Source organism: Ustilaginoidea virens, chromosome 6 (genome assembly GCF_000687475.1).
Source record: "Ustilaginoidea virens chromosome 6, complete sequence".
Taxonomy (NCBI): domain Eukaryota; kingdom Fungi; phylum Ascomycota; class Sordariomycetes; order Hypocreales; family Clavicipitaceae; genus Ustilaginoidea; species Ustilaginoidea virens.
The window spans coordinates 1,174,610-1,192,460 of NC_057321.1; the positions used below are offsets into that span (position 1 = coordinate 1,174,610).

Genomic DNA, 17,851 nt, shown 5'->3' on the forward strand with positions numbered 1-17,851 from the left:
CCAGCTCGGACATCGCACGGCATCAGGACAGCTTGGCCGCCGTCATTCCATCTTCCGCCGAATCCTGCACGTCGATAGCCATACACCGGCTGGCGCCTCCGTCCTCCGCCGTTACGCACCTACCTACCCGGTCGTTGCTCGTTTAAAATCACCCACCACCCACCCACCAGGCGCTGCGCTGGCCCAAGGTTGAAACACCTCGGGTGCTCAGCTGCTCGTCTCGTCATCTGCTCGTCGTCTGCTCGAAAAAAAAAAAGGAAAAAAAAAAAAAAAACAAACGCGCTGCATTCTAACAATGTCGCTGGCGAGAAGGCGCGGCCCCCTGAATTGAAAACAATGGCGGACAACCTCGAGCCGAAAGGGCACGCAGAGCGCCAGGCGTTTCTGGCAGACGACGCGCCGGACGGTGACGACGACCTCGTCGTCTACGCGGGCAAGCACGCGTCCCGAAAGACGCCGCGAACGCCGAATCGCGTGCAGTTTGATTTGCACCCGGCCGTCATGGGCGAGCCCGACAGCGACGATGATGACGACGATTATGACGACGACGACGACGACAACGACGACGGTCGTGGTGGCCAGCACTCGCATCGGGTGCCGCTCCTGACCGACATGGAGGCCCCCAGCGTTGCGGTCGCCAACGCGCTCGGGGGCGGACCAGGCGGCGACGGCGACGGCGAGCGGCTGGAGCAGCAGATGCGGCGGCCCAAGTCCGGGCTCCGGTCGGCGTTTGTCAACATGGCCAACTCCATCATCGGCGCGGGCATCATCGGGCAGCCGTACGCGATGCGGCAGGCGGGCCTCGCGGCGGGCGTGCTGCTGCTGGCCGGGCTGACGGTGGTGATCGACTGGACCATCCGCCTCATCGTCGTCAACAGCAAGCTCAGCGGGAGGAGCAGCTTCCAGGGCACCGTGGAGCACTGCTTCGGGCGGCCGGGCCTGGTGGCCATCAGCGCGGCCCAGTGGGTGTTTGCCTTTGGCGGCATGGTGGCCTTTGGCGTCATTGTGGGCGACACGATCCCGCACGTGCTGGCGGCGGCGTGGCCGGGTGCGGCGGCGGTGCCGGTCGTGGGCCTGCTGACGGACAGGCGGGTCGCCATCGCCGTCCTGGTCATGGGCGTGAGCTACCCGCTGACGCTGTACCGCGACATGGCCAAGCTGGCCAAGGCGAGCACCTTTGCGCTGGCGGGCATGCTGGTGATTGTGGCGACGGTGCTGGTGCAGGGCCTGCTGGTGCCGCCCGAGGCCCGGGGCTCCCTGGGCGCGCCGCAGCTGACGGTGAACGGGGGGGGGATGCTGCAGGCCATTGGGGTGATATCGTTTGGTAAGTGTTTTTTTGGGATCAACTGCCTGCTTCCCCTTTTTTGTGCCCCTTTTGTTCCCCGGCACGCGGACCGGCAACAACAGCAACAGCCTTGACCTCCTTGACCTGGAACCAAACCACCCCCCCCCCCCCCCCCCCCCCGTCGCTGACTTGCGTGCCATGCGCACAACACACAGCCTTTGTGTGCCACCACAACTCGCTCCTCATCTACGGCTCGCTCAAGACGCCCACCATGGACAACTTCTCCCGCGTCACGCACTGGTCGACGGGGGTGTCCCTGCTGGCCTGCCTGGCCATGGCGCTCGCCGGCTTCCTCGCCTTTGGCGACAAGACGCTCGGCAACGTGCTCAACAACTTCCCCCCGGACAACGCCATGGTCAACGTGGCGCGGCTGTGCTTCGGGCTCAACATGCTGACGACGCTGCCGCTCGAGGCCTTTGTGTGCCGCGAGGTGATGCTGACGTACTGGTTCCCGGGGGAGGGCTTCCGCCGCGGGCGGCACGTGGCCCTCAGCACGGGGCTGGTGGCCCTGGCCGCCGCGGCGAGCCTGCTGACGTGCGACCTGGGCGCCGTGTTCGAGCTGGTGGGCGCGACGAGCGCCGTCGCCATGGCGTACGTGCTGCCGCCGCTGTGCTACATGCGCCTGGCGACGCGGGGCTGGCGCACCTACGCGGCCGGCGCGGTGGTGGCCTTTGGCCTGGCCGTCATGGTGACGAGCGTCGCCCAGGCGGTCGGCAAGATGGTCAACGGTACGAGGTGTTTTTTTTTTTTTTTTTTTTTTTTTTTTTTTTTTTTTTTTTTTTTTTTCCAAATTTGTTTCTTTTAGTTCTGGTCCCCCCCTTTGAGTGCTAACTGGTGTGTGGCGAGCAACAGGTAGCAACGACGCGGCGCAGTGTGTGTGAGAAGTGCTGCGTATGCGTATGCGTATGCGTATGCGTATGCGTATGCGTATGCGGCTGCGGGCTGGAGTGCTGTGTGTGCTCTTTGTTCCTCTTTGTTTCTGTCTCTGTCTTGTTTCACCTGTTTCCCGCCGCGTCGGCCGCGATGGCCGCGATGGCCGCGATGGCCGCGATGGCCCGCGTGGCGGGTGCTGCTGCTGCCCGACGCGCACCAGGCCAGGCCGCCACTTGCCGCCGCTGCCGCTGCTGCCGCTGCTGCCGCTGTCAACCAGCCAACCAGCCAGTTGATCAGTCAGTCCGTCAGTCCGTCAGTCAGCCCGTCAGTCCGTCAGTCCGTCAGTTCGTCCGTCCGTCAGTCAGCCGGCCAGTCCGTCAGTCAGTCACACGACGTGCGCTGCAGCCGCCTTGGATGCACAAAGCCAACCCCGCTCGCCAGCACCCTGCACAGCACCTCCTTCCTATATTCCCTCAACACCAACAAGTTCGTCTTCCCTTCATCTCTGCTTCTTCTTCTCCCACATCCTCTGCTTCACACATCCATCTTCCCACATCCGTCTTCCCACGTCCATCTTCCCACATCCATCTTCCCACAGCCAACATGCCCCTCGTCAACGCCAACCACTCCTCCTGCCCCAAATGCGGCGTCGCCGCCTCGGGCACCTCCAAGACCTGCTCCTCCTGCGGCGCTGTAAGTCCCCTCTCTCTCCCCCCCTCCGCCCCTCACGCAGTAACCCAACCGCCCCCCCTATCTCTGGCAGAAATGCCCCAATTAGACCCCCCCGAGACGGGCCCCCGTCGCCCGGCCCCGCGTCGAACCCGAACCGTCGCTCCTGTCCGCAAAGCTGGGTTTGCCGACGCGCAAGGAAAACAGATGGTCTGACGAGGCCGGCTGACCCCCCGAGGGGAGATGGGCGTCCTGCCGAGAACCGGGCTGCTGCTGCTGCTGCTGCTGCTGCTGCTGCTGTTGTTCTTTTCTTTTCTTTTGCTGGTTGAGTCGTGGGAACAAGGTGGACCGTTTGTCAAAGGGGCCCGCGATGGAGAGAGAGGCGGCGTCTGGGCGGACCTGGGTTTTTCTTCTCCTCTCACCTAGTTGTTGTCGATTTCAAGCGATGAGTTGACCCCCGTTTGCTTTGTGCCTTGCTTTGTGCCTTTTGCGCTTTGCCACGGTCTTGGGCTGGCGGCGTCGCGGCATGGGGCGACGCACCAAGTCGCCAGAAAAACACCCCGACTCTCGCTGCCCGCCTGCCCGCCTGCCCGCCTGCCCGCCTGCCCGCCTGCCCATGCAAAGTATGTATTGAGACGACTGCCAGACCGAGCCCGTCACACACACACACACACATGCATACACATCTCGGTTGCAGTGTTGGACAGTACGCAGTAGACCTCCCCCAAGCTGTCCCCAGCTGTCCCCAGCTGTCCACGTGCAACGCTGTCAACTTCAGAATCTGCAAAACTACCATTGTGCTCTAGGAATTCCAATAAACAAAGCATCAGAACAAATAAAAAAAAAACAAAATGAGAAAAAAGGAAAAAAAAAAAGGAAAAACCGACAACGCAAGCTGTAGTGTAGCAAGTCGCCAGCGTGCCCCCGAGTCCGGCACCGCTCATTACGCGACCTTTCCACAAAACTACGCTCCTTCTTCCCTCTGCCCCCCCTTCTTCTTCTTACGTGCCCTCCTTGGTCAATTCATCCTCGAGTTGCAAGAGGCACACAAAGTCAGAATAAACACCCAGAGCCCAACCCCCGCCTTCCTTGGCAAGGGACAAAGCTCAAGTAAATAATTAGGCACCCTCTTGTCTGCCCGTCACGCCCGACCCATGGTCCTGCTTGACAAACCCGCTCTTCCCGTTTCCTCCCTACCTCCCGTCATCGTCCCGAGTGGCGAGGCATCAAGATTGGGGGGCGAAAGCACCCAAACGCTGTGCGTCCCATCCAGCGCTCCCAATCTCCGTCCATCCACCATTAAGCCGTCCGTCCAGGAAACCTTTGGGGGGGAAAGTCTCGCACAAATGTGATCAAACTTGTGCAGGTGCAAACATCGAACCATGCCGCTGTGCACCGATTCAGGAAGGCGCAGGCAAGTCGAGACATCAAACTCCAAATTTCGAGAACCGACGTGGACAGAGCAACGTGCACTAACAAAAGCTGCCTCCAGCCCCTGTCATCCGAACAAGCCGTCAAGGAAAAAGTCGAGAGTTGAACTGCAAAGAGAATCGCGTAACAAGGGCGATTACGCCAAAGAGGAAGAAAATGAGGCCTGGTCGCGTTCGGTACGGGTTGGACTCGAAAACGGGCCGCATTACAGAACCAAGCACTTCTTGTGGCTTTTGCTGCGGCTGTTGCGGGACAAAAGGGCGGCACGGGTAGCATGCTCAAACACCTCTCGAACACCCTCGTTGGTCTTGGCCGAGCACTCGAGGTACTTGTAAGCACCAATCTTCTTGCGGATCTCCTCGCCCTGCGGAAGAAGAAAAAAAAAAAAAGACATATTAGCACATATTGTGACATCATCAATCATCCCGCCCATTTGCTGATGCACGTCCATGTCGAGGCATTGCGAGACATGGCGTGTCTGGTATGGCGGGATTTGTCCAAATCGACAAGGATACAGCATGGGGAGTATTTACAGCTTCAGGAGTGACAGGTTTCTGGTTGGTCTTCTGCAGCTCGCTCAGAGTCTTTTGGTCGTATCGCAAATCCTTCTTGCAGCCAACAAGGATGATGGGGAGGCCTTGGCAGAAATGAAGAACCTCGGAAATCCACTGAGAAGCAGCGTTAGTTGGCATTTTGTTCGGCTCCGTTTCAGAATACCCATCAAGCTTGATTTCAAGTATGGGCATCAAAGGGTTATACCTTTTCCTGGACGTTGTCAAGAGAATCGGGCGAGTCAATAGCGAAGCAGATCAGAATGACGTGAGAGTCGGGATAGGATAGAGGGCGGAGACGGTCGTAATCTTCTTGGCCAGCCGTATCCCACAAGGCCAGTTCGACGTGCTTGCCATCGACCTCGACATCGGCGACGTAGTTCTCGAAAACGGTGGGGACGTAGACCTGAAATAAGAATCAGCAAGCCATCCGGTGGGCAGGTTGCTTCGACTTTTTGCAGGCAGACGCGAGCGAGCCGGGTTGCAAAGGTAGCGAAAAAGCAGGGGGGGGGGGGGGAATGGCATGATGGGAGCCAATCGTTGGCATTGTAGACAGGTGGCAAGAGTCGTTGTTCGATGCGTCGCAAGGCTGGTTTGTCATGATGGGGTCAAGAGCGGAGACGGGCAGCAGCCCAGATTTCGATACGAGGTGGTTGAGTCCAATCATGCATCTTACCTCGGGGAAAGTGCCCTTGGAGAAAACACTGCATAGATGAGTTAGTCGAGATGATCCTGGTGGGTTTGAGAGACACAGCAGGCAGGCCGAAGATGACGAGGAGAGGATGGGTACAATGGGCAATGGGCAATGGTCTGGGGCGTCGATTTGTGTTTGTATGCGTGTGTGTATGCGTGTGCGTGTGCGTGTGCGTACGCCGGAGGAGCTCAGCTGCTGAGCTGCAGCACAGAGGAGCGGGCTGAACATGGAAAGTGGAAGCTTACATCAACAAGCAAGTTTTACCGCAGGCACCGTCGCCGACGATGACGAGCTTTCGACGGATTTCAGCCATGGTGTGTGCGAGCGTGGAAACGATGGGCAACAATTGAGGGGAAAACGAGATTGAAGCTGTTGAGATGGACAGAGGCAAAGGGGCGGCCGCTGATAAATGGGCTGGATAAAGGGGGGGGGGAGTAACGGAGGAGTGATGATGACAGGAGAGTGAAGGAAGAGGAAGGAAAAGGTCTTGGTCGGGAAGGAAGAGGCAGAGCACGACTGAAGGGGGCAAGATGTGACCAGTACGGAGTACGGAGTACGGAGTACTGAGTTGACCAGGCGGTTTAGCGGCTGCGACCTGTCTGTAGTCGTGCAGTCAGCTGTACGGAGTAGTCAGTCAGTCACTGGGAGGCTGGAGGCTGGGAGCTAGGCTGGGTGCAGGCAGGCAGGCAGGCAGGCAGGCAGGCCGGTTGACGTGCTGGGTTCTAGCATTGATCAATGCCTGCCGAGTCCCGCTGAGTCCCGCTGAGTCCCGCTGAGTTCCAGCCGAGTTCCTGCTGCGTCCTGATGAGGCCTGATGAGCTGGTCCTCGCTGGGCTGTGCAATGCACCAGACATGATGTGAGCCGGAGTCACCGCACAGCGCAGCACACGTACCCGTACCCGGGCCACAGGGTACTTGCAGGCAGTTGGCAGTTGCGTTCTGGCTCTTTCCTGAACAGTACGGAGTACAAGCGCCCAGGCAACAGGTACTTGCCTCCACCAACCGGTGCATGCATCCAGGCAACGAGGTACATGCAGCCCCGTGCCCCGTACTTGCAGGCATTGCATCAAAGTCTGCCTCTTCACTCTTCACTTGGCCCTGGCCCTGGCCCCCTACGGGCGCAGCTTTCATAAAAGTCATGGGGGCCGGCAATACTTTTTGTCCGACAGTGGCGGCGCGAGGCAAGCCCGGATTCGTCAACTCTCATCGAGCCGGGGACCTCGCCCAACACTGCCATTCCGGATGGAATTGCGTGTCAACTGGGTTTGTTCGGAGAGGTTGAGCACGACTTGATTCGGTTTCCAGGTACAGGTACGGAGGAGGGAGGTACATGTACCTACCTCGTAGCAGCACAGCAGGGGAAAAGCCAAGTGCAAGACAATTACCAGTTGCTCCACCTCAGCCACCGCCTTCCGGCCCAGGAATAGTCTGGTGGCAGCCTACTACTCCGTGCTCCCGCACTCAGGTACCCAAGTAGCAGGCAACATATCATTTGCAGACAATCGTGAATCACCCACCGCCTGGCAAACGACCGTCTTTTTTTTTTTATTTTTATTTTTTTTTTTATAACAACCCTCCACCTTATCAGTTGCCGCTCAGACAAGCATGCAGAAGCTGGCCAAGCGAGCTGCCCAGGCTCAGCGTCAGGCGACTCGCCGCGCACGGCAGCATGTGGAAAACGAGAAAATCGACCATAGAATACAAAACCGTGACGCTCTGAAGGGCGCCCTGTCCGAAATCAGACGCAACCTCAAGGATGCCCGGCAGGCGAGGATGGAGGACTGGGAAATGGGGCCCCTTGCGCCCAAACGAGACCTGGGATTCAACAACTACGGCGTGCTCAAGGAGGCGGCGCGGTTTGACTGGACAAACAGTGGCCTGCATCAGGCGAAACCGCAGCTTGTCGAGCAGCGGTGCGCCTGGGCTGGCGGCGTGCGACAGCTCAACCTCGTCCCTCAAGACCGGGTTCTCATCATGGACGGCCCCGACAAGGGCAAGATCGATCGTATCAAGGATGTCCAGGCAGAAAACGGGACCGTGACGCTGCAAAACTGCCACAGGGTACGCTTACGAAACCAAGGCCACCTTGCTCGCTCTGCTTCCTCTCCTGCTCCTCCTCCTCCTCCTCCTCCTTCTCCCGAGCCCTCCCCCCCCCCCCCCCCCAAACGCAAACTTGCTGGAGGAGTGCTTGCTGACGCGTGGTATCGCAGGCCTTGTCGGAGGGCATGTTCGGTGGAGGTCCTCGATCGCAATCCATGCCCATAGCCATCAGCTCCATCCGGCTCGTCTACCCCATCACGAATCCCGAGACGGGCGTCACCAAGGATGCCGTCATCAACCAGCTGAAGGCGGTGCCGCCCAACATGCAATCTCCCAACATGTCCCTCGACCGCTGGCACTACGGCAAGAAATGGGACCGGCTTGTGCCCGCACTCAACATGGTCATCCCGTGGCCCGAGGTCCAAGTCCCAGAGTATGAAGCCGCAAAGGCAGACACGGTCCGCCAACAAGTGGAGGAGCGGACCTTTTACTACAACCTGCTGTCGCCGCCCATGCCGGACCAGGTGCTGGATGAGCTGCGCAACAAGTACTCGAGATTCCGAACGCGCCACGAGCCCTGGTACATCAAGCAGAAGGAAATGGAAGAAGCTGCCAAGAAGGGACGCATCGAGTCCGTCAAATCCATGCAGACGCCCCTCGACGAGTTCCACCAGAGACAGAGGGAGCTGCGGGATGCCAAGGGAGAGCCAGAGCTTTCAGACGACATGTTGGAGAAGATTGGAGAGCACATGGCCAAGAAGAAGGCGCTCGTGCTGGACCAAATCGGTGCATCGGAGGATTCACGGCAACCAGCTGCTTAACGCCGCGCCCATGGGAGTGGAATGGTGCAACCCAGTATAAGCAGTGCCGGGTCTTGAATGTATTCTACACGCAGGTGGGGTGAAGAGGGAGAGCAAAGAATTTGCAGCTGCAAGTCGAGAGTTGGGGGGAAATTTCTGTACAATCATGAAGCGGAAACAGACACCAGACTCAAAGTCCCTTCGCAAACCCACCGTATGTAGCCTGCGATTCTACATAGTTCCAGCGCCGGGTGCAACTGCGTCCAGTTAGCACCGCCCCCATTTCCCATTCCCACCGCTTGCCAAACCATCACACTGCCCATCCGGGAGGCATTGGCAGAGGCGCAAACCAGAGAAGCGGGTTGGTGCATGTGGTCTTCTTCAACCCCGCCGCGCCATGCCATGCCATGCCATGCCATGCCATGCCGTGCCGTGCAGGCCAGGAAGCCCGTCTACATATGCAGGGAAGGAGCTGTGTGCCGCCATTCGGCAGTCTCGACTGCCCCTCTCTCCCCCTCCCTCCCCTCCCCTCCCCCTCTCTTACCTCGATCGACTGGCTTCTTCCGTGACATTTACATTACCTCCCGTGGACGTAAAGGCGCACGAGAGTCGGCCGGACCATCGCCCCAATTCGCTCATGCTCTTTTCAAGCGTGGCGGGGAAAGCACAGCACAGCTTGCGTCGCGATTCGTGGCACTTCACCTTGTCCCTGGGAAACTTTGACCATGGCCCATACTCACCCCCAGGGCGCCGGCTGGCATTCACATGATGGCTTCTCGGCACAGGAACACGGCCATTCGCATGAGATTCTGGACGGGCCCGGAAGCTACATCGGCCGAGAAATGCCCATAGTACAAGGGAGAAATTGGTCTGATCGGGCCTTTACCATTGGCATCGGAGGGTATGATTTTGTCGTCCTCCCATCCGGTTGAGGAAGAAGCCGCCCTTGTTTCCATAGCAAGACGACCTCTCTCTCTCTCCATGCCTTGCCCTTTTATTTATTTTTTTATTTATTTTTATTTACTACGCGTTTGTTTTCGTTCATTTTCTCTGGCCAAGTCTGCCCGCTAACAGCCGCTTTCTTTCTGTCCCCTCCCAGACCTGTTGGATCAGGCAAGACAGCCCTCATGTTGGCGCTGTGTCTGGCCCTCCGGTCAAAGTACTCCCTCGCTGCTGTTACAAACGACATCTTCACGCGCGAAGATGCCGAGTTTCTTACTCGCCACGCCGCCCTCCCGCCCGAGCGCATCAGGGCCATCGAAACCGGCGGTTGCCCTCACGCCGCCGTCCGGGAGGACATTTCGGCCAACCTGGCTGCTCTGGAGGATCTCCATGCCAAGTTCTCCCCCGACCTGCTGCTCATCGAGTCCGGCGGCGACAACTTGGCCGCGAATTATTCTCGCGAGCTGGCCGACTTCATCGTCTACGTGATTGACGTCAGTGGCGGCGACAAGGTGCCTCGCAAGGGAGGACCGGGAATCACGCAGAGCGACTTGCTCGTGGTCAACAAGACCGACCTGGCCGAGGCTGTGGGTGCCGATCTCGGGGTCATGGAGAGGGACGCCCGCAAGATGAGAGAAGGTGGACCGACGGTTTTCGCGCAGGTCAAGAAGGATGTGGGTGTGGACCACATTGTGAATCTGATCTTGAGTGCTTGGAAGGCAAGTGGTGCCGAGCAAGAGAGAGTGAAGCAAGGAGGCCCGAAACCTACGCCAGGTTTGGACACTCTGGAGAGGAAATAGAAAAGGTCGTGGGGGAGAAGTGTTCTGCTGCTTCAGGGAGGAGGGAGCAGTGAGCAGTGAGCAGTGAGCAGTGACTGTTGACATTCGTTACCGTTTGCAGGAAAAGAAAAGGCGAGTCCCCTGCGCCGAGGGCAAAGCTCTGTGCAACTAGTTGGGAGCAGAGAATAAGAAAAAAAATTGTCACATGAGCGCCTATGGCGGAAGCGCCTCGTCGAAAAAATTCTTACGTTGAAAAACCCCGTAGGTTGGGCCAGCCTCATTCGACTACACACAGTCCGATTCTCGCACAAAGCTGAAACAAGTCTTTTTTTAAGTTTTTTTTTCGTCGTCCGTTCATGCCATCGTCACGTCCTCAAGCTGCCCGTCACTGCTCGCTGCCCTTCCATGTGCATGCTCCAAGAGCGGTCCGTCGAGGGGAGTCGCGTTTCGGGGCCACATGCGCTTGTACAGACTCACGCCCACCGCATCCTGGGGATTGATGCGCCCGTCAAAGGTGGCCTTGAAATAGCCGTGCGTGCCGAGAGGCTCCTTGACGAAGCCGGTCCTGCCTCGCCTCGTCCACAGCGGCAGGGCCTTGAACCAGTCCACATCCTCGCGGTTGAAGAACATGTACCGGACAGTGACGATCTTCTTGTGGATGTGGTACGGGTGGCCGGTGAGGATGACCCTCTTGGCGACGACGCGGGACGTGGACGGCGGCAGGGCGGTGCCGGTGCCCACGAGCGCGAGGCCGACACCACCCGCGGCGTCGGCATCGGCCGTCGTGGTCGTGGTCGTGGTCGTGGTCGTGGCTGTGGTTCGCTTGAAGAACAGAACCGGCACGGCGCCCCACGTGATGGGCCCGACAAAGGACGCGATGGCGCTCTGGCCGGGGTGCAGGTAGCGGCAGAACTTGTGGACGTCGTTGGGCGTCGAGCCGGGATGCGAGAAGACGGGGTTGACAACCATCCGGCGCGGGCCGCACTGCACAATCAGCTCGTCCTTGGACTTGATGGCCCCGTCGTGGTCGCCGCTCAGGTTGAGCAGGTAGTTCAGGCACGTCTTCTTGTTCTCGTGGCGGAGCAGGGAGAAGAGGGTGACGACGGACGCGCTGTGCGCGTGGGACGCGGCGACGGAGGCGGGGACGCCCCTGACGTGGACCTGGACCCGGGAGCCCGCGGCGACGCCGCCCACGAGGGCTTCCCGGACGGCCCGCGACCGGGACGAGTGGTAGTCGGGGACCTGGAGGAGCCGTCTCCAGGCGTCGGGCTCGTGCGCGCGGTCTTCGTCCTGCTGCCACGGGCTGGTGCGGAGGCTCTTGAGGCCGCGGTACCGGGATAGCCTCTCGCGGGCCAGGACGTGGGGATGCAGCTCGATTTCGTCGGGGAACTCCAGGTCGTCCTTGGCCTCGTTTCGCTTCCGGGACCGGTGCTGGGCCAGCTGCTGGGCGTCCTCGTCCTCGTCGGGAACGTCCATCATCTCGGAGGCGGGGTATTCCGAGGCACCGCCCCCGGCCTCGGTGGGCTCGGGCTGCGCGTACCCCTCGACGCCGTCCTCGGCCCCAAGCTCTGCGTCGTCGCCATCCTGCCCGTCCTGCTCGACCTCCATGTCCTCCAGGTCGGAGCCCGAGTCGGATACGTCGTCCAGGTACCAGGCCGACTGGTAGTTGGACGTGCCCTTGGGGACCTTCTTCTTGATCTTCTTGGCCTCGGCTTCCTCGTCGGAGAAGTAGTGGTGCTCGTCGAGCAAGACGCCCTTTTTCGGGGCAGGCTCGGTGGCCATTTCGGCGTCGTGGTCGTCGGCGCCCATGACGACGTCTTCCGGGGCCAGCTGGTTGAGATCGTCCCGGTCCGCGGATGGTTCTTCCAGGAGCCTCTGTTGTTGCAGGCCGGCGTCCGACGAGGCGTCCTCTTCGCCCTTCCTTGGGTGTTTTGACAAGGGGGCGGCCACAATCTTGTCGATCTGATACGTTCCCCAGTCGCCTATCTGAACCAGTCGATCGGCTTTCAAGCCCCGGCCGCGAACGACGCCCGTGATGACGGTGGGCTCCGACTCGTCACGCGCAAACCGAACGTCCTCGGCCAACATCCAGCTTCGGTCTTCCCGCCAACGGACGCCCTTTGGCGTTGTGTTGCACAGAGACCGCATCACGTTGGAGCAATCTTGCCTGCTGTCCAGGCTGTACACCTTTTCCTGCTCGGGATGGAAGTGAGTGATGAAGGACTTGAGGGACCCCACAGTGGCCGTTCGCTGCTTAGCCGTCTCGACATTGTCGAGGCCCTGGACGAGGGTGAAAAGCGTGGACAAGCCCTGGCTTTCGATGCTTCGAAGGATCAACTCTCCCAGAGGGTCGACCTCCTCGCGGGCCGAGAGGATCACGACGACGAAGTCGGCGACCCGGGCGGCGTCCAAGCAGGCGGTGAGGTCCCTCTGGAGCGGTATGTACTGGATCTTTTGTTTGAACCGGTCGACGGACACGCGAAAGCTGCTGCTGCTGCTGCCGCTGCCCTTGACGACGTCAACGGCAATGTCGAGGCTGGCGTTCAGCTGCTTGACGGCGAAAGCAGCGTCGCAGTCCGCGCAGAGCGGCACGACGGCTACGATCCGGGGGGCTCCATCCTTGCCTGCGAAGACGGAAGTGTCCTTGAGGTGCTCCTTGTGCTTGGTCAAGCGAGCCTGCTTGGCCTGGTTCCGTCTGTCGAACTTGGACATGACCTGCTGGTGCGGAGTCTTGCGCTGGCCGCGTTCGCCGGGGACTCGTCCTGCCGAAAAGGCTTCGACGTCAGAATTTTTCCACGCATGTCATGCGCGAACAGACGCACCCCGATCGGCGAACACGTACCTTTGGCGCGATCCCTCAGCTCGTGCTTTGACGCTGCCTTTGACTTGAAAGGCTTGTGAGACACCTTTGTGGTGGGGCGGTGCGAGTGGTTGGCAACGGCGCCGGGCATTTTGCTGTCGGGCCCGGCTTTGAATCGGAACGGGAGGGACTCCAGCGTGCTGTGGCCAAGGCCGTGGGAGCATGCGGTGATGCCGAGACGGTATGTGAAGGAGGGGATCGGGCACCTTTTCTTCTCCCACTTCGCTGATGGTCCTTGGCTCTGCGCAGGTCGCAAAGGAGGGATTGGAATTGGAATCGGTTTGGCGAGGGGTTGTTTTGGTTATCAGGAAATTTTTGTGCGGGAACCCTTTATCGATAAACGGCGGAGGGCCGTGCAGGTGGGGCGTCTAGCCAATAGGTGGCGAGCGATAGCGGACTCGGGCGACTTTGCGCGGTGGAAATTTTGTTTGCCAAAAAGAACAGGAAGAGGAAGAAGAAGGAGGCAAGCCACGGCAGCCTTGTTCCGGGCTCACCAACCTTTCGATTTCGACACACGCAGCCGCGGGGAAAAGGACCGGGCCCCGTCACGGAACATGGACACTGCCGACGAAGCAGCCGCCAAGGCGCACGACAACGGCGCCGTCGCCGTCGCCGTGCGCAGGCCTCGAGCGAAACTCGCGGCGTCGAGCCATGAGAAGGCAAGGCTGAGCCGCCTGCGCGAAGCCAACAAGGCCTACGGCCGGGGAAAAGGCATAAACACCAAGCACATCAAGGACAAGAAGCTGCGGCGCAGCCTGAAGCAGCTCGAGGACAAGTACCAGGACGCGGCCCTCAAGGCCAAGGACGCCGAGATCCTGCTGGAGAACACGGGCGGCTTCCTCGAGGCCGAAGGCGAGCTGGAACGCACGTACAAGGTGCGGCAGGAGGCCATCGTGTCCGAGGTGTCGGTGGCGACGGCCGCGAACCGCTTCGACCTCAAGCTCGACGCGCTCGGCCCGTATGTCTGCGACTTTACGAGGAACGGCCGCGAGCTGCTGCTGGCCGGGCGCAAGGGGCACGTCGCCACCATGGACTGGCACGAGGGCAAGCTCGGGTGCGAGCTGCAGCTGCGCGAGACGGTCCGCGACGTCAAGTGGCTGCACAACAACCAGTACTTTGCCGTGGCGCAGAAGAAGCACGTCTTCATCTACGACCGCAACGGCGTGGAGCTGCACAGCCTGCGCAAGCACAACGAAGTGACGCACATGGAGTTTCTGCCGTACCACTTTCTTCTGGCGACGATTGTAAGTCGGCCAAAGAGCAGAGCGCGCACGGCCACTTTTCGGACCCTTTTTTTTTTTTTTTTTTTTTTTTTTTTCCTTTTTTCCTTTTTTTTTCTTTCTTCTCATGTTTCATCATCATGGGGGCACATTTTTGGATCAGAGACTGACGGCTGCGCGCTTCTCAGGGAACCGGCGGGGTGCTCAAGTACCAAGACACGTCTACCGGGCAGATTGTGGCCGAGATGCCCAGCCGGCTCGGGCAGCCCGTGTCCATGGCCCAGAATCCGTACAACGCGGTGCTCCACGTGGGCCATCAGAACGGCACCGTCACGCTGTGGTCGCCAAACTCGCAGGACCCCCTGGTGAAGCTGCTCGCGCACCGCGGCCCGGTCCGATCGCTCGCCGTGGACAGAGAGGGCCGGTACATGGTCTCCACCGGCCAGGACCTCAAGATGGCCGTGTGGGACGTCCGCATGTTCCGCGAAGTCAGCAGCTACCGCACGCGGCAGCCGGCGTGCTCGGTGGCCATTTCCGACACGGGCCTCACCGCCGTCGCGGGGGGCACCCGCACAACCATCTGGAAGGGCCTGTTCGACAAGAACGCCGCGGCGCAGGAAAGAGTCCAGGCCCCCTACATGGCCTGGGGCGGCGACGGCAGGCGGATGGAGCGGGTGCGGTGGTGCCCGCTCGAGGACGTGCTCGGCGTCGGCCACGACCAAGGCTTCTCGTCGCTCATCATCCCCGGCGCCGGCGAGGCCAACTTTGACGCGTTGGAGGCGAACCCCTTCGAGACGGCCCGGCAGCGGCAGGAGTCCGAGGTCAAGGGCCTCCTGAACAAGCTGGCCCCGGAGATGATTGCGCTGGACCCCAACTTCATCGGCAGCCTGGACCTGCGGTCGGACGCGCAGAAGCGGGCCGACCGGGACCTGGACGCCCCGGCGGCCGACGTGGCCGAGGAGCTGCGGAAGCGGGCCCGAGGCAAGAACGGCGCGCTGAGCAAGTACCTCCGGAAGCAGAGGAGGAAGAACGTCATTGACGAGAAGAGGATGCGAGTGGACGAGCTGTGGAACGAGCGGCAGAGGCTGAAGGATGCCAGGCGCAAGGAGGCGGAGGCGGACCTCGGACCGGCGCTGTCCAGATTTGCCAGGAAGGAGTAGGACGACGGGGGCGGCTGCATGATGATGCCCACCCTGCGGCAGAGACGACGATGCATGTATACGGTTTGCGGCGTACCCGGGACGGTTCTTTTTCTTCTTTACTTTCAGTCTTGCCTGTTGCTGCTACTCGTCTTCTTCTCCCCCCCCCTTTTTTTTGCGGACCTGTTCTCTTGTCGCATCAGCCGGTTTATTCCCATTATTTTCACTGCAAAACCGCGTCCGATTCAACCCTGCCTGCCTCCTTCTCTCTTTCCAGCCGTCACCGTGAAATCGATGAATAAACGAGTGCCAATCCCAAAGTCCGTTTCCCTCCCGAGTTGCCCCCCGTTCCAGCATCATCACCCGAGTCGTCGTCGAGCCGCTTCGCCCTCGCTACAACAGCTTCAAGTGCCCCGTAATCTTGTCCACGACGCTCTTCGGCGCCGGCCCGACCCCCAGGACCGTCAGCGTCCCCGGATCGATCTGCGTCCTGCCCGCGTCCTGAACCACCTCAGCCGTGACGCCCAGCTCGAGCGCCCGCCACCGCAGCTCCATCAGCTCCGCCTCGCTCCGCACCTGCACCGCAATCTTGGCCTGGCCGCCCCTCTCCCAGCGCCGCAGGATCTCGCCGGCCGCCTTGGACCCGCCGCACAGGGCCTTGTAGCAGGCCAGCGTGGCGTGGGAGCACTGGGCCGCGATTTTGCCTTTTTCACCCGCGGCGCACAGCAGTCAGCCGGGGCCTTGGGCCTTGGGCCTTGGTTCTCGCGCCGAACGACTTTTTGACGCAGGAAAAGGTGGCTAGGGCTTACCTTTGGTCATGCCCAAGTCGGTCCTGACCACCAGGACGAGCTTGCACTCTTCGCCGGGGTCGCCGGGCATGGGCAGGGCGGTGCGCTCAATCAGGCCGCCCGCGCGGGGGGCGGCCCGAAGACCCTGCTTGCGGTCGGCGGCCTCGCCGTTGGCCCAGTTGGGCGCGTGGTCGAGGACGCAGTCGCGCTCGTCGACGTCGCTCTCCTCGCTCTCGACCGGGTCGTACAGGTTGCGCCGTCGTTCTTCGGCCAGCGCGGGCGAGATGAGGTAGCCTCTGGTGGTGAAGACTCCGAAGAGCCAGCCGGTGATGAAGGTAGCGAGGGCTGTTGTGAGGACGATGCCAGTCTGGGTGCCCTGGTCGACGACGGCCATGACGGCTTTGGGTGTGTGTCGTCCTTTGCTTTCCTTTACTTTTCTTTTCTTTCTTCTTTTTTTCTTTTTTCTTTCTTCGTCTAGCGATGAACTGGCAGAGTTTGACGGCGAGTTTTTGGGGGTCCGAGCCATCGAAAGAGTGACGTGAGCCAGCCGCGTAGCCGCGTCACGTAACCGCGCTAGCCGCCCGCGTAACTGGCTACCCTGGGCTTGTCATTTGCCGAGGCCCACACACACCACCCGTGCGTGGCTGGAGCTGGATGAAAGTTCCGGTCTGCCCGCCGCCATCGTCTAGTTCAAGCTGCCGTTGAAGCTGACCAGGTCACCGCTTCAACGGGTCTACAACGGCCAGTCAAACTGCCTTTTACGAATGAGCGGCACCCAAGGGCCCAAGGCCCTCGTTGCAGGCATATCCGGGTGCTCCTCCAGCGGCAAAACCACCCTCGCCCGTCTTCTGCGCGACATATTCCCCAGCACCTTCATCCTCCACCAAGATGACTTTTACAAGCCCGAGGCCGAGTACGCCCCCCCCCCCCATCAAGAACAAGCCGTGTCCAATGCTCACCCGCCATCGCAGGCTGCCCTCCAGAGACGGCCTCATCGACTGGGACTGCTCCCAAGCCTTAGATATTGCCGCCCTGTCCGACGCCCTGTCCCATATCCGGCAGCACGCCGTCTTCCCAGTACGCCAAAAAAAAAAATAAAAAAAATTCCCACCACCACTAACAAGCCGCCCGCCACGCCGTCCGCCGACTAACAAGCAGCTCTTTTGCTCCAGCCCACCCTGGAATCGAAAGAAGACGACAACTCCGTCGGCCAGTGCCCCGTCGCGGAGTCCACCGTTGCCTCGTTGAAGGCCAGGGTGGACGACGCTCTCCCCGCGTCGCACCCCCTTCGGAGCGGCAAGCTTCGCCTGTGCTTCCTGGACGGATTCCTGCTGTACTCGCCGTCCATGGCCGCCCTGCAGGCCCATTTCGACATGAAGCTGTTTGTGAGGACGTCGTACGCCAGCGCCAAGGCTCGACGCGAAGCGCGCGACGGCTACGTCACCCTCGAGGGGTTTTGGAAAGACCCCCCTGGCTATGTGGACAAGATTGTGTGGCCCAACTACGTACGGGAGCATGCTTGGATGTTCGAGCGCGGTGATGTCGAGGGTGCTTACGACGAGGCGGCTGTGGAAAAGGAGGGGATTCGGGTGCTGGGGGAGGCGGCGGTTGATTCGAGTCTGGAGCAGACGCTGGTGTGGATGGTCGAGTCTGTGCTGGACGAGTTGAAGAAGCATCAATGAAATAAATAAACGGTGCGAGTGGTCGGTCAAGCAAAGGA

The 17,851-nt window shown here is 60.5% G+C and overlaps 9 protein-coding genes across 9 annotated transcripts; 6 read left to right on the forward strand and 3 right to left on the reverse strand.

Annotated features, from left to right (window-relative positions):
- Positions 1-336: 336 nt before the first annotated feature.
- Positions 337-2,226, forward strand: UV8b_07250 (uncharacterized protein; the record flags this gene model as incomplete). The annotated part of the gene is made up of 3 exons (XM_043144747.1): positions 337-1,324; positions 1,501-2,073; positions 2,198-2,226. 3 exons carry the CDS (start codon positions 337-339, stop codon positions 2,224-2,226), a joined length of 1,590 nt encoding a protein of 529 aa, XP_043000682.1.
- Positions 2,227-2,821: 595 nt separating this feature from the next.
- UV8b_07251 (uncharacterized protein) lies at positions 2,822-3,116 on the forward strand (the record flags this gene model as incomplete). The annotated part of the gene is made up of 2 exons (XM_043144748.1): positions 2,822-2,911; positions 2,997-3,116. The coding sequence occupies 2 exons, from the start codon at positions 2,822-2,824 to the stop codon at positions 3,114-3,116; spliced, it is 210 nt and encodes a 69-aa protein (XP_043000683.1).
- A 1,407-nt stretch (positions 3,117-4,523) lies between these two features.
- UV8b_07252 (uncharacterized protein) lies at positions 4,524-5,876 on the reverse strand (the record flags this gene model as incomplete). Its single annotated transcript, XM_043144749.1, has 5 exons — positions 4,524-4,682; positions 4,852-4,986; positions 5,078-5,275; positions 5,546-5,573; positions 5,809-5,876. 5 exons carry the CDS (start codon positions 5,874-5,876, stop codon positions 4,524-4,526), a joined length of 588 nt encoding a protein of 195 aa, XP_043000684.1.
- Positions 5,877-7,168: 1,292 nt separating this feature from the next.
- On the forward strand, positions 7,169-8,424 carry UV8b_07253 (uncharacterized protein; the record flags this gene model as incomplete). The annotated part of the gene is made up of 2 exons (XM_043144750.1): positions 7,169-7,624; positions 7,774-8,424. The coding sequence occupies 2 exons, from the start codon at positions 7,169-7,171 to the stop codon at positions 8,422-8,424; spliced, it is 1,107 nt and encodes a 368-aa protein (XP_043000685.1).
- A 704-nt stretch (positions 8,425-9,128) lies between these two features.
- On the forward strand, positions 9,129-10,145 carry UV8b_07254 (uncharacterized protein; the record flags this gene model as incomplete). The annotated part of the gene is made up of 2 exons (XM_043144751.1): positions 9,129-9,304; positions 9,503-10,145. The coding sequence occupies 2 exons, from the start codon at positions 9,129-9,131 to the stop codon at positions 10,143-10,145; spliced, it is 819 nt and encodes a 272-aa protein (XP_043000686.1).
- Positions 10,146-10,478: 333 nt separating this feature from the next.
- UV8b_07255 (uncharacterized protein) lies at positions 10,479-13,075 on the reverse strand (the record flags this gene model as incomplete). The annotated part of the gene is made up of 2 exons (XM_043144752.1): positions 10,479-12,886; positions 12,967-13,075. The coding sequence occupies 2 exons, from the start codon at positions 13,073-13,075 to the stop codon at positions 10,479-10,481; spliced, it is 2,517 nt and encodes an 838-aa protein (XP_043000687.1).
- Positions 13,076-13,538: 463 nt separating this feature from the next.
- Positions 13,539-15,364, forward strand: UV8b_07256 (uncharacterized protein; the record flags this gene model as incomplete). Its single annotated transcript, XM_043144753.1, has 2 exons — positions 13,539-14,228; positions 14,393-15,364. 2 exons carry the CDS (start codon positions 13,539-13,541, stop codon positions 15,362-15,364), a joined length of 1,662 nt encoding a protein of 553 aa, XP_043000688.1.
- A 372-nt stretch (positions 15,365-15,736) lies between these two features.
- UV8b_07257 (uncharacterized protein) lies at positions 15,737-16,525 on the reverse strand (the record flags this gene model as incomplete). The annotated part of the gene is made up of 2 exons (XM_043144754.1): positions 15,737-16,047; positions 16,153-16,525. The coding sequence occupies 2 exons, from the start codon at positions 16,523-16,525 to the stop codon at positions 15,737-15,739; spliced, it is 684 nt and encodes a 227-aa protein (XP_043000689.1).
- A 370-nt stretch (positions 16,526-16,895) lies between these two features.
- Positions 16,896-17,813, forward strand: UV8b_07258 (uncharacterized protein; the record flags this gene model as incomplete). Its single annotated transcript, XM_043144755.1, has 3 exons — positions 16,896-17,044; positions 17,103-17,208; positions 17,304-17,813. 3 exons carry the CDS (start codon positions 16,896-16,898, stop codon positions 17,811-17,813), a joined length of 765 nt encoding a protein of 254 aa, XP_043000690.1.
- Between the last annotated feature and the right edge of the window lie 38 nt (positions 17,814-17,851).